Raw genomic sequence first — 13,904 nt, 5'->3', positions numbered from 1 at the left:
TGTCTGGAGTGTTTGTCTTCCACAGACTGTGTGCTAAGTGTGGCCTCAGTGTTAATAAACCTCATTCTAGCCTGTCTACAGCTGGTCTTTTACTGGTGATGGTATGAGGTGTGGAATCCACTACCACAGAAAGTGGTAAAGGCCAAAACATTGTGTTTCCAAGAGGAGGATATTCATAGCTCTGGCGGCTAAGGGGAGAGGGCAAGGTTAATGCATTGGGTTTGAGGTTCAGCCATGATCATATTGAATAGTTCAGCAGGCTTGAAGGGTCGAATGGCCTACTCCTGCTCCCATCTTCTTTGTTTCTCTGTTATTACAATAATTAAACAAAAAAATTGCCGATTTGTGATTCAATCGCGGTGATCATTTCTTCCCAATTATATCCAGCATTTGTTTAACAAGAGAACGCTTAACAATTTGTTCTGTGGCTCTGTTTAAATTGGGACTGTAATTTGCCTGAGTAAAGGCGGAATACTGTGAAAGCTGAAAAAGTGCTGTAAGAATAGAAAGTGCTAGGGGACCTCAGCAGAAAGAGAGAAAATTAATGTTTTGAGTCAGAGACAGTTCTTTGTCAGATCCCCTTTTGTTTTACCCTGTTCGCTCTCGTGAAATTTGAAATCTCTCCCGAACCGAAGAGAGTTCCATTTCCAGACAGTTTTCTCTGGAAATCCATAAGCAGTAAGCCAGTTATAGAAAATCTTGAAGGGGTGACACCAGTTATTGTTCAGGTCATTGGAAATCGGACTTTTAAATATTTCTCAGCAAAATAAAAACATGCAGTTTGTCTACTGATATTGCTGGAAGCTCAACCAATCCAGATTTGTCCAGGTAGCAATTCTATCTTGTTGTCAAAATGTGGTATCTTTACTTGACCGACTTGGGAGTGCTACTGTAATCTGAAATTTCAGTGATGGTGATTACAAAACTACTAGAATGATGTCCCTTAGGGAATTCTATCATTGCTGCTCAATTTGGCCTATATGTAAATCCAGTCCCACAGCAATGCAGCCCAGTCTTAAACGGCTGGCATGAAGCAGCCAACTCAGTCTCTCCGTTGTATGAAATGAGAAGTTCACTTCTGCCGTGACCAGGACAATTATCAGTCGCTATGTTCCCGTACCTACTCCCCATGAATTTTCTTTTTGGGCTGCAAAAGAAACTTTCATTTGACTATTGCCTTTATTCAAACTAATAATTCTGAGCTGCCGGAGGAAGTGGTGGAGGCTGGTAACGTTGTAACATTTTAAAGGCGTCTTCTTGGGTATATGAATAGGAAGGGTTTAGAGGGATATGGACCAAGTGCTGGCAAATGGGACTCGATTAATTTAGGATTACCTGCTCAGCATGGACGAGTTGGACCGAAGGGTCTGTTTCCATGCTGTACATCTCTGTGACTCTGTAAAGAATATCCTAAAGAAGCCTCACAAAAGGTTTGTGATAGTGCAACTCCTTCCCTTACTGTGGGCCATCTTTACACCAAACAGCCTGACCTGGAGAATCGGGGATTGAATCGATTCTCAGTATATCTAAGTCCCACTGACTCTCCACACCCTTCACCGCAGCTTGAGTAACAAAGCAACAGGGAGCAGAAGAAGGCTATTCAGCCCTTCGAACCAGTTCTGCTGTATAGTATGACCATGGCAAATCTTCCATCATAAAGCCATATTCTCCCTTTTTCCCATACTCCTTGATGTCTTTCATAGTTGTCTAATGCTGACAGTGAGCCATATGGAAATTCTGGCACAGACACGTTGGCAAATTCATTTCAGTTTCCATATTGGAACCACCAAACACTAGGGTTAGCGTATGAATACAATTTTCACATGCCCTGTCAACCTGCCACCTGTTCCGTGAGCCCCATGGGTCAGTGAGTTGGTCTGACATGCATTGGCGGTCAGTATTTGCCCGGGCCCCACCTTTGAGCAGCGAGACCTGTTGTAGAACGTAGAGTTCAAGGGTCATGCTCTGAAACTGTGGAGTTCACCATTGAGTCCCGGAGCCTGGAAAGTGCCTGAGCAGGAAACGGGGTGTTGAGCTTCATTGAACACTGCAGCAGGGCCAGGGTGGAAGTGTTAGCATGGGAGCAAGATGGCGTGTTAGGATGGCAGTCAACCAGTCAACTGGAAGGTTGGGCCATTCTCAGGTGTTCTACCAAGGTGGGCCCATGAGAAATAATGAGTGTGACTTGTTTTTTTAGGTATCTGTAGGACACAGAACATTGCACCCTGAATTTGGGCTTCGTTGTGTCAATTTCCTACCTGGCAAGTGAGTGCCCACAGGCCCAAATTCTAGAGCATGATTTCCACAGGGTAACCCTGGACCAACAGGGTGGCAGCAAAACCAGGAGCTTTGCCAAAGAAAACCCACCTCTGTTTACTACTTGTTGGCAATTATTCAGGTCAGCAGTGGTCTTAGATTACCAACGAGAACAGTGCATGGCTGGAAGAAGCCTGGTATAAAGGAGAGGATGGTGGGGTGGGGTGGGGTGGGGGGGGGGGACACAGATTGCAATTTTGCTTTTAACATATTTTAATGCAATCTAATTTTTCCAACTATTATTGTTGATGAATTGCAACAGTCCTAAGTGGTGCATTCCCACAAGAGGTTTCCCTACTTGCCTACTGCTATTTCAGAGGATCAAAGGTTATGGGAAGAAAGCAGGAAAATGGGGTTGAGAAACATATCAGCCATCATAAAATAGCAGAGCAGACTTGATGGGCCGAATGGCTTATTTCTGCCCTAATACCTTATGAAAACCTTATGGAAATGCATTACATTTCCAGATTTTTAATAGCTCAACCAATTCGTTTACAACAAACAAGTGATGACCCCCCTGTAGGATTTCACCCTCACAATGCTCTTTAATCAGCAAGAAATATGTAAACTGCCTATGTCCTAAATTCTCCTAATTCTCTTCCAAAGCCCCCATCTGTCCTCCATTGGGATGCTCTCGAGACCTACTTCTTTGACTGAACCCTTACTGGCTCTTCTAACATTGGGCTCAAATTTCACCGTCTCAAATATTGTTTGATGATGCATCTTTAAAGTGACTGGGATGTTTTACAGTGTTGTGGGAGGGCTACATAAATACAAGTTGTTCTTGCTATTTGTCAATCATCACAATGTTTAACAGACAGCGTGGGTATTGATTCTGGAGTGAGACAGCTGTAATTATATTCAAAGCAGTAATGAACCATTCTTCAAAAAGTAATTTTCTGGAAGAAACGTGGATGTAGATCGATGAGAAAAATCAAGTGTTTCAATGGTTGAGATTTGGCACATTTCTGGGAATGTGAACTATTAACAGATAAACATTGTATTAGCTCTAGTATACTTAATGGGGAATTAGATCTTCTTAATTCTATCTCTCATGCTTTTTCCCCTTCATCACTCTCTCTCAAAGGTGAAAACAGAATATGTAAAGCGAAGAGGTCTGATTACCGTCGATGGGAAGGAATCCAATCCGGCTTTGGGAGATGGTAATTCACTGGATGTTGAAGGAAGGCTGTATCTTGGAGGTTTGCCTTTAGATTACACTGCCAGGAAAATAGGAAATGTAAGCATAACTCCGGTGTCAGACCAGCAAAGTCTCTCTCTCTCTCTGTCTCTCACTAACATACTATTTTTGTGTGTCAATATCACTGGTGATGAATCATGTATATTTGAACGGACATATATCAGTAACATTTATCATTGAGCACATGGGAGTGAACTTACCTGTGTTAGTCACTGAAGGTGTGGCCGCAACATTAGAACAAGAGACAATTTTCAGATGGGCTGATTAACTACATTATCCAGGTCCCAGCTACATGAAGGTATTGGTGGCTTGAGATATCTGCGTCACTCAGGGATGGGAAAGGGAGCAGAGGAAGGAAAGAGAGTAAAACATTAACAGATAGGAAACGGCATTATCAGCAAACACTGTCTCCATCCTGTCCCGTCCTCTCCTTACTGAAAAAGGATGTTGTAGAGCTACAAAGGAAATGGATACATGATTACATAAAAATAAATGATCTTCAGAAAAAAAAAATCCTCATATTTTATATGAGCGATACATCAACGAATAAGGAGTGGAGATGACTGTTGAGTCATTTCTTCAATCATAAGATAAATGGCAGTCCTTGAATCCCAGTCTGTTTATTTTAAATAACATTATGGTGTTTAACATCGAGATATTAAATTGAAGTAAATAGTATCTGTAAGTAGCAGTACAACGATGATTCTTCCCAGACTGAAATGTTATGCTCACCTTCACATGGAAAACAACTTGCAAACTGACATCGGAAAAGTCAGCCCCAAGCCAGTGGATTGTTCGTGACCGTGGTGGTGGTGCTGTGAGAATATCTAATATTCAGTCCTGGAAGCTGGAAACACTGTCCCTAAACTCCCAAAAGATTTTTAAAAAACAATTTTTTTCACCGTGTTCTGTGGGCCGGAATCCTGGCTTGGGTCTCCCCGTATCAAGGAGGTGTGAATGATGTCCTGTCAAGACTAACCCATTGCTCTGTTCCCCGCTCACCTCACGTCCATCACATTACACTGTGGAGGCAAGCGGGTGCAGGGTCTGGTGCTCGCTGCTTCCCCCTGTAGGAATTTGCAGCCTTAACCATCTCCCAGCTGACATCTCATTGGAGGTCAGGATTGGAACAAAAGGGGAGGTAGGCCATTCAGCCCCTCGAAAGGTTCCATCTTGCCACCTGTTGGTAACTGCAGAGAAAACCCCAGTTTTGATTTCCCACACAAGGCATTCAAACAGCATAAAGCCTAGTGACCTAGTCTTAGATGTTATGATGGATGCAGCAACAGATTATTAATCTCTGGCAGATGGAGCACTATTCAATACTGAAAGCAGATTTCAGTGTCAGTTCCAAGAATTCAAGTGATGCAGCAGAACAAACAAATGCATACCTACTATTTCGTTGAACGCAGGAGGTGACCTGTGAAAAGAGATTAGATTAGATTACATTACTTACAGTTTGGAAACAGGCTCTTCGGCCCAACAAGTCCACACTGATCCTCCAAAGATCAACCCACCCAGACCCATTCCCCTACATTTACTCCTTCACTTAACACTACGGGCAATTTAGCATGGCCAATTCACCTAACCTGCACATCTTTGGACTGTGGGAGGAAACCAGAGCACCCGGAGGAAACCCACGCAGACACGGAGAGAATGTGCAAACTCCACACAGACAGTTGCCCGAGGCGGGAATTGAACCCGGGTCACTAACCACTGTGCCACCGTGCCGCCCAAAAGAGGGAACCGTTTGAAGAGGGATCCCCACATGCAGAGGCACCAGATAATAGTTCTTCCTTGTCATACCATTAAAATATTCTACTTTTGATTAGCATGTTGTTTGGATTCGATCAGTGTTAAATTTATTTTGAAAGCTCCTCCTTTTTAGATTTTACCCGTCCTTTTCTTAAAGTACTGATTCTTTCCAAAGGATGTCCCAAAAGTGCTTTTGATATACGAGCCTAAATATTCAAGCAGCCCCTGTTGAATTACTGCCATTCTTTCACATATCTATATAAGCAGTCTATAGCTGGGAAAATAAGAAATGTTTGGAGGAATAAGAGCCAAGTGCAGGCTTGTGGGATTAGTTTAGTTTGAGATTATGGTCAGCATCGACTGGTTGGACCAAACGGACTGTTTCCTTGCTGTATTACTGTATGATTCTATAAAAGTCCCACACTAAATGCGAGAGTCACAGATCCATGGACTAGTTCATCTCCTTGTTGCACTCATGCACCCAGGAGTGCTTCATCTCATCAGAAGTTGAAAAGCTGCTAAACCAGGCTTACTGACAGAGTATTAGGAATTGGATCTGTGACTGATTCATTCTTTCAGGTTGCCTTCAGACAGTAAATCTGGGTTAAAATTCGAAGACGCTTAAATGGTAATATTTTCCACTTGGTAACGATAAGGTAAAAATGCTGAGCAGTCATATTAAACCATTTTTGAGCAGCATTTACCCACTTATTTTAAATGGCCCACAATCCTCCTAAATATAACAGACTGAGGAATGCAGTATGAACCTGTTCCTTATTACTGCTTGAAACTCAGCAATTGAAAAATACGCACATCAACCTCATTGCAGTTGTCTGTCTGATCCAAGTTATACCGCATAGTATGCAAGGGGGAGAAAACATCATGGAAAGCATTAGATCAAATTAAACAAGGAACAGCAAAAACAATTGTAATCTGTTGTGAATTATTGTACTTGCAACTCATTAAGAGTTATTTTCCTCAGGCGACGCACAGTATCCCTGCTTGTATTGGCAATGTGGCATTGAATAACAAGCCCCTGGACCTGGAGAGGCCAGTTTCCATCCTTACTGTGAGCAGGTGTTACTTGGCTGTCCAGGAGGGCACTTTCTTCGATGGCACTGGATTTGCTGCGCTGGGTAAGCCAGGTTAAATGTCAGTGTTTAATGCAGTACCCACTTTTCACTTGAATGTAATTGTGAATGTCCTGAAAACCAAACAGCAAGTCATTCCACCTTCATCCCCTCAATATAGTATTAGTGTTGTTGCAAAATTTGGAAAGATTCTGTATATTGCAATTAAATGAGTATCATGTTTCCCTCATATTTTCTGCAGTCAAACTGTATGAGTAACTTCAGTGTCTGAGAGAACAACAGTAGTTATCTCACCTCTACATTCCTCTTTTTGATGAGCTTCCAGCATCTATTGGAGGTTCAATCAAGAGAGAGATGGGTTTCCCCATCTCTGCTCTCCATTCTTACAAAACCGTTGGATAACATTGAAGACAGAGTCCGCCTTCAACATTTTTAGTTCAGCACAGTCAGATTCAGATCGCAATTAAAAGCAGACAAGAGAGAAGAACTAGGAGGACGTGAGGACTGCAGATGCTGGGGAGTCAGGGTCGAAAAGTGTAGCGCTGGAAGAGCACAGAAGGTCAGGCAGCATCCAAGGAGCAGGAGAGTCAATGTTTCAGGCATAAACCCTTCATCAGGAATGTGGGGGCAATAGGGGCTGAGAGATAAGTAGGAGGGGGGTGTGAGGCTGGGAAGATGATAGGTCTTCAGGACGTGGCTGAAGAGCTTCAGGGAAGAGGCAACGACTCTGTGAGAGAGAGAGAGAGAGACTCACTGAAATCCTTGTGGAAGGAAGAGAACTTCTTCAAGGTGGACATCCTTAGAAGAGGCTTTGCATTAAGGTTACAGCAACTAGGAGGAAAAGTGAGGTCTGGAGATCAAAGTCAAAATGTGGTGCTGGGAAAGCACAGCAGGTCAGGCAGCAGCCGAGGAACAGGAGAATGGGCATTTCTGGCATAAACCCTTCATCGAAAGACAATAGACAATAGGTGCAGGAGTAGGCCATTCTGCCCTTCGAGCCTGCACCACCATTCAATATGATCATGGCTGATCATCCTTAATCAGTATCCTGTTCCTGCCTTATCTCCATAACCCTTGATTCCACTATCCTTGAGAGCTCTATCCAACTCTTTCTTAAATGAATCCAGAGACTGGGTCTCCACTGCCCTCTGTGGCAGAGATTCCACAAGCCACCACTCTCTGGGTGAAGAGGTTTCTCCTCATCTCTGTCCTAAATGGTCTACCCCGTATTTTTAAGCTGTGTCCTCTGGTTCAGCAGTCACCCACCAGCGAAAACATGTTTCCTGCCTCCAGAGTGTCCAATCCTTTAATAATCTTATATGTCTCAATCAGATCCCCTCTCAGTCTTCTAAACACAAGGGTATACAAGCCCAGTCGCTCCAGTCTTTCAGTGTAAGGTAATCCCGCCATTCCAGGAATTGACCTCGTGAACCTACGCTGCACTCCCTCAATAGCCAGAATGTCTTTCCTCAACTTTGGAGACCAGAACTGCACACAGTACTCCAGGTGTGGTCTCACCAGGGCCCTGTATAGCTGCAGAAGAACCTCTTTGCTTCTATACTCAATCCCTCTTGTTATGAAGACCAGCATGCTATTAGCCTTCTTCGCTACCTGCTGTACCTGCATGCTTACCTTCATTGACTGGTGTACAAGAACACCCAGATCTCTCTGTACTGCCCCTTTACCTAAATTGATTCCATTTAGGTAGTAATCTGCCTTCCTGTTCTTGCCACCAAAGTGGATAACCATACATTTATCCACATTAAACTGCATCTGCCATGCATCTGACCACTCACCTAACTTGTCCAGGTCACCCTGTAGTCTCCTAACATCCTCATCACATTTCACCCTGCCACCCAGCTTAGTATCATCAGCAAATTTGCTAATGTTATTGCTAATACCATCTTCTATATCATTAACATATATTGTAAAAAGCTGCAGTCCTAGTACTGATCCCTGCGGTACCCCACTGGTCACTGTCTGCCATTCCAAAATGGAGCCGTTTATCACTACTCTGTTTCCTATCAGCCAACCAACTTTCAATCCAAGTTAGTACTTTGCCCCCAATACCATGCGCCCTAATTTTGCTCACTAACCTCCTATGTGGGACTTTATCAAAAGCTTTCTGAAAGTCCAGGTACACTACATCCACTGGATCTCCCTCGTCCATCTTCAGAGTTACATCCTCAAAACATTCCAACTCTACTACAATTGAACTCAATGTGGATCAGAGAGTAAATTCTCCATTAGCTGAAGTCATGGCTAATGAAAAGAAAGATGAGTGTTTCTGTTGAAAGTCAACATTCACAGCTTCAGCACATGACATTGGGCTCAGTGTTAAGGCCAACTATTCATCCCTCAGTAACCTCTCCATCAGAGTGGGGCTGTTAGCAGCAAATGGCACAATGTTCATTATTCCTCAGACTATGGAGCAATTCATGCCATTTTGCAACAAGATGTTCCAGATTTCCATTCTTGGGCTGATAAATGACAAGGTTACAGCATTAAATGAATCCAGAGACTGGGCCTCCACTGCCCTCTGGGGCAGAGCATTCCACAAGCCACCACTCTCTGGGTGAAGAAGTTTCTCCTCACCTCTGTCCTAAATGGTCTACCCCGTATTTTTAAGCTGTGTCAAGTGATGATCACCTCCAACAAGAGAGAGGCTGATCTCCTCCCTATGACATTCAGCACCATCACTGGATCCAAGACCATTGACCAGAAACTCAACTGGATCAACACGTTAAGTGCTACGTGAGCATCTCGACGGCTGGGTTTTCTGGGCACCATGTTGGGTAAGAAACAAAGTTTTTGAGAGAAAGTACAGTGTATACAAATATTAAACAAATGGCAAAATGTTTGGCAGATAGACTGTGATGTGGGAAAATGTGGATTTGTCCACTTTGGCAGGAAGAGTAGAAGAGAAGTATACTATTCAACTGGGGGGAGTTTCCATACTCTGAAGGGGGCGGGGGGAGCTATGGGATCCTGGCACATGAATCACAAAATATTCGTATGGAGTTATAACAAATGATTAGGAAGGCAAATGCAATGTTGCTGTTTATGGCAATGGGGATGGAATGTTTTATTGCACTGTATAGGATGTTGGTGAGACCACATCTGGAGTTTCTGTGTATGGCTTGACAGAGGAAATAATTAGGAAAACTTCACTGAATTCATTCCTGGGAGAAAAGGCTCATCTTATGAACAAAGGGTGAACAAGTTAATCCTTTACCCATTGGAGTTGAGAAACTGATGAGGTGATCTTATTGAAATATGTAAAGGTTTTGAGGAGACTGGTGAAGGTGGAGAATGTTTCCTTTTGTGGGAAATAGAAATAGGGGATGCAGTTTAAGAGTAAGATTAATAAGGATAATTAAGATGCAGAAGAGAATGAATTTATTCTGTTGCAAGTTCTTTTGTCCATGAAATTCTCTTCCCCAGTAAATATTGGAGGCTGAATCTTTAAATTTGTTTCATTTACGACAGACGGGGGAGTCCAGGGTTATAAGGAGCAGACAGGACAATGGAGCTGAGCCCACACCCAGATCAGTCATGATCTTATTGAATTGTGGAGCACAGTCGAAGGGCCAAACAGCCTACCCCCTGTCCTATGTTCCCAAGAGCACTTTGTACAGTAATTCAGTCAGTCCCTCGCTGTTTTCCTGGGTAGCCCAGCAAACTCATTCCCCTCAAGTACCCATCCAGGATCAACTGCCTCACCGTACCTGATGCTCCAGCAACTGCCTGCTCCAAGGGGTTTATAGAGTCATCACTGCACACAGGGAGGCCATTTGGCCCACTGGACTCATGCTGGCTCTCTTCAGAGCAATTCAGTCTGAGTAGGATCTGTAGAATATCCTTTCATCTGGGCGACTGCCCGTTGTTAGACACAAAATTGGACTGTTTGTGTGAAAATGAGAACATTTCTTACTAAAAACTTTCTTCTTGTTGCAGGATAAAATCTCTCCGTTGAAGAGCCTGAATGTGAATGAAACCTGTTTTTTTCTGTTTTACTTGCAGTGAAAGAAGGTTACAAAGTGAGGTCAGATGTAATTGTTACATTTGAGTTCCGCAGTACGACCCGAAACGCGGTACTGCTTGGCATCAGCAGTGCTAAGGTGGATGCAATTGGACTGGAGATTGTAAATGGCAAGGTGAGAGGGAATACATGCTTTCCTGATCTTGTTTAATCCAATAGGCTGTGTAAACCATGTAGGCAACTGAGACCTGTGGCTATTACATTCAGATAGTCAAATGGCAAATTGGAAATGTTTGGCACTAAAACCTGCTGGATCCGTGGCTAAATGTTTCTTGTGCTCATGTAGGACTTCCATACATAATAAACTAGCAGACGGCTGTACAAATACAGCCAGTATTAATTACAATTATGTCCACCAAAATGAAGAAGCATCTACCATCAAATCAAACTATATTTCCAGTGTCTGTTAGTGGCCTTATTAACCAATGGTCATGTCTTAAATTCATTGATAAATTGGGAAGCTCCCAGAATGGCAGCCAATCGATGACATTACGGAGCAATCATTAGAGAGAGAGTCTAGAGGTTGGCTATGAGTCTGCCTCCTGAAATTCGAAGTGGTGTATGTAGGGGTTAAAAGAAGTGATTACCTAGCCTAGGACTTTCATGCTAAAGGGGTGACTAGGGTGCATTTGGTAAAGGTCTTCAGAAAATTTTCAAGATTACAAAATTAAATCCTTTTCTCAAGCAAGGCTTCGAGAGCCAGAGGACACTGCTCAAAGGGAATGGTGTCAGATGGAAAATAAGAAACTTTGGACAGCGTTTGCCAACAGAGAAGAAATCTACTACAACTGAAGTTATACGTAGATCAGAGAGAAAACTCTCCACTGGTTCAAGTCATAGCTAATGCAAAGAAAGATTCAGAAAAGATTTATCAGGATGTTGCTGGGAATGGAGGGTTTGAGTTATAAAAATAAGCTGGGACTTCTATTGGAGTGGAGGAGGTTGATGGGTTAACATATAGAGGTTTATAGAATCATGAGAGGCATGGATAAGGTGAATAGCAAAGACTTGGAGATGCCGGTGTTGGACTGAGGTGGACAAAGTTAAAAATCACACGACACCAGGTTATAGTCCAGCAGGTTTAATTGGAAACACCAGCTTGCGGAACGCTGCTCCTTCATCAGGTGGTTGTGAAGCCTGACCATAAAACACAGAATTTATAGCAAGAGATTACAGTCTCATGGAAGTAAAACAATATATTTAACAAACCTAGATTGCTGTTAAATATATCATTTTACTTGCATGACACTGCAATCTTTTGCTATAAATCCTGCTGGATTGCTAGGACAAATGTTCGGCACAACATCGTGGGCCGAAGGGCCTGTTCTGTGCTGTATTGTTCTATGTTCTATGTTCTAAATTCTGTGTGTTATAATCCTGCTCCACAGCGACCCGATGAAGGAGCAGTGCTCTGAAAGCTAGTGATTCCAAATAAACCTGTTGGACTGTAACCTGGTGTTGTGTGATTTTTAACTCTGAATAGCAAAGATTCAAAACTAAGGTCCTTATTTTTTAAGGTGAGAGAAGAAAGATTTCGAAAGGACACAACAGGCAACTTTTTTTACACAGTATAATTAGTGTGTACGATGAACTGCTACAGGAAGTGGTGGATGCAGGTAAAGTTACAATGTTTGAAAGACTTTTGAATAAGTACATGAATGGGAAAGGTGTAGAGGGATATGTGCGAAACACAGGCAGGTGGGACAAGTTTAGTTTGGGAACATGGTCAGTGTGGAATATTTGGACCGAAGGGTCTGTTTCCATTGCTGTATGGTTCTGATTCTTTTAGTAGTTTGATCAGTTTCATTTGGGAAAAGCTTCTTTCATCTAACATAACTTTCGGCACAATCAACAGCATTGGATGCAATGCAGACGTTAAGGTTAAACATCTTGGAATCTTAAATCGTAATTATAATAAAGTAGATTATTTGGAGTTGAGAGAAAGTTTTAAAGAGAACGTGTCAAAGCTGCATCAATTTCAATTACAGTATTATGTCAGATTGATTAATATTACTGTTTGGAGAGTGAAATTTATTGAATTGCTTATAGTTTCTGAAATAAACTTAATTCCTTTAGTGTATATGCAGTAAACTGAATTGAGTCTGGAAGCACTGAACTTGAATTAAAGCTCTCATTAAGGCTAAACAATAACACATACATTACGTAAAGAAAGAAATTCAATTGGAAACTGTCTTATGATATTTGTGTGCAATTATCTTGTACCATCTGGAAGATTTGTTCCTTTGGTTTTCCTGAGGGAGACTCATCAGTCTTCATGTGTTTTCTGCAATTCTTACACACACAAAACTTTACCAACATAAAACTGAAAGAACTGGGGATGCTGGAAATAGGAAACGGAGACAAGGACAGAAATTGCTGGAGAAACTCAGCAGGTCTGGCAGCAGGTTCTGAAGAAGGGTCACTGGACTCGAAACGTTAACTCTGATTTCTCTCCCTCGATGCTGCCAGACCTGTTTGGTTTTTTCCAGCGGTCTGTGTTTCTGTTTCTGATTTACCACCTCGAACCGTGTTGTGCTTCTTCTACAACATCCCTGGAATTGTTACTGGGTCTTTGACAGATTCAGTTTGTAGATGGCACCAAAGTAGGTAGTATAGAGGACAGTAAAGGCGATTATCTCCGAGTACAATGGGACCTTGGTCAGATACACCAATGGGCCGAGGAGTAGCAGATGTAGTTTAATTTAGATAAATGTGAGGTGTTACATTTTGTCCAGGCAAACCAGGGCAGGACTTATGCAGTTAATGATGGGACCCTGGGGATTGTTGCCATACAAAGAGACCTAGGGGTCCAGCATAGTTCTTTGAAAGTGGAGTCACAGGTAGACAGGGTGGTGAAGAAGCCATTTGGCACGCTTGCCTTCATTGATCAGAACATTGAGTATAGGAGTTGCAATGTCATTTTACAACTGTACGGGACGTTGGTGAGGCCACTTTTCGAATACTGTGTACAATCCTGGTCGCCCTTCTATAGGAAGGATGTTGTTAGACTTGAGAAGGTACAGAAGAGACTTACGAGGATCTTGCCAGGACTGCAAGGTATGAGTTATAGCAAGAGGCTGAATAGGCTGGGGCTTTTTCTCCTGGATTGTTGGAGGCTGAGGGGTGATCTTTATAGAGGTTTATAAAATCATGTGCTGTATGTATAGAGTGAAGAGCCATGGTCTTTATCCCAGGGTGAGGGAGTCCAAAACAGGAGGGCATAGGTTTAAGGTGAGAGGGGTAAGATTTAGAAAGGACATGAGGGGCAACGTTTTTGTGCAGCAGGTAGTGCGTGTATGGATCGAGCTACCAGATGAAGTGGCGGGGGCGGGTACAATTACAACATTTAAAAAGCATCTGGATACATACATGAATAGGAAGGGTTTAGAGGAATATGGCCAACTGCTGGCAAATGGGGCGAGATCAGATTGGGTTGTCTGGTCGGCATGGACGGGTTGGACCAAAGCATCCATTTCCTTGTTGTATGACTGTATGTCTC

The 13,904-nt window shown here is 42.8% G+C and overlaps 1 protein-coding gene across 2 annotated transcripts in view; it reads left to right on the top strand.

Annotated features, from left to right (window-relative positions):
* lama1 (laminin, alpha 1) overlaps positions 1-13,904 on the top strand; it is a 305,305-nt gene that overhangs the window by 282,215 nt on the left and 9,186 nt on the right. For both annotated transcript variants that reach the window (XM_087986673.1, XM_087986674.1), the window contains 3 exons: positions 3,404-3,556; positions 6,255-6,408; positions 10,387-10,520. In XM_087986673.1, the coding sequence (XP_087842799.1) occupies positions 3,404-3,556; positions 6,255-6,408; positions 10,387-10,520 (441 nt within the window). The remainder of the gene's footprint in view (positions 1-3,403; positions 3,557-6,254; positions 6,409-10,386; positions 10,521-13,904) is intronic.

This window comes from Chiloscyllium plagiosum, unplaced genomic scaffold (assembly GCF_037043375.1).
Source record: "Chiloscyllium plagiosum isolate Xiang-an unplaced genomic scaffold, Cpla_swu_hap1 HiC_scaffold_4, whole genome shotgun sequence".
NCBI classification, from domain to species: Eukaryota; Metazoa; Chordata; class Chondrichthyes; order Orectolobiformes; family Hemiscylliidae; genus Chiloscyllium; species Chiloscyllium plagiosum.
The sequence above is the reverse complement of the archived record's forward strand: the minus strand, read 5'-3'. Positions and strand labels throughout refer to the sequence as shown.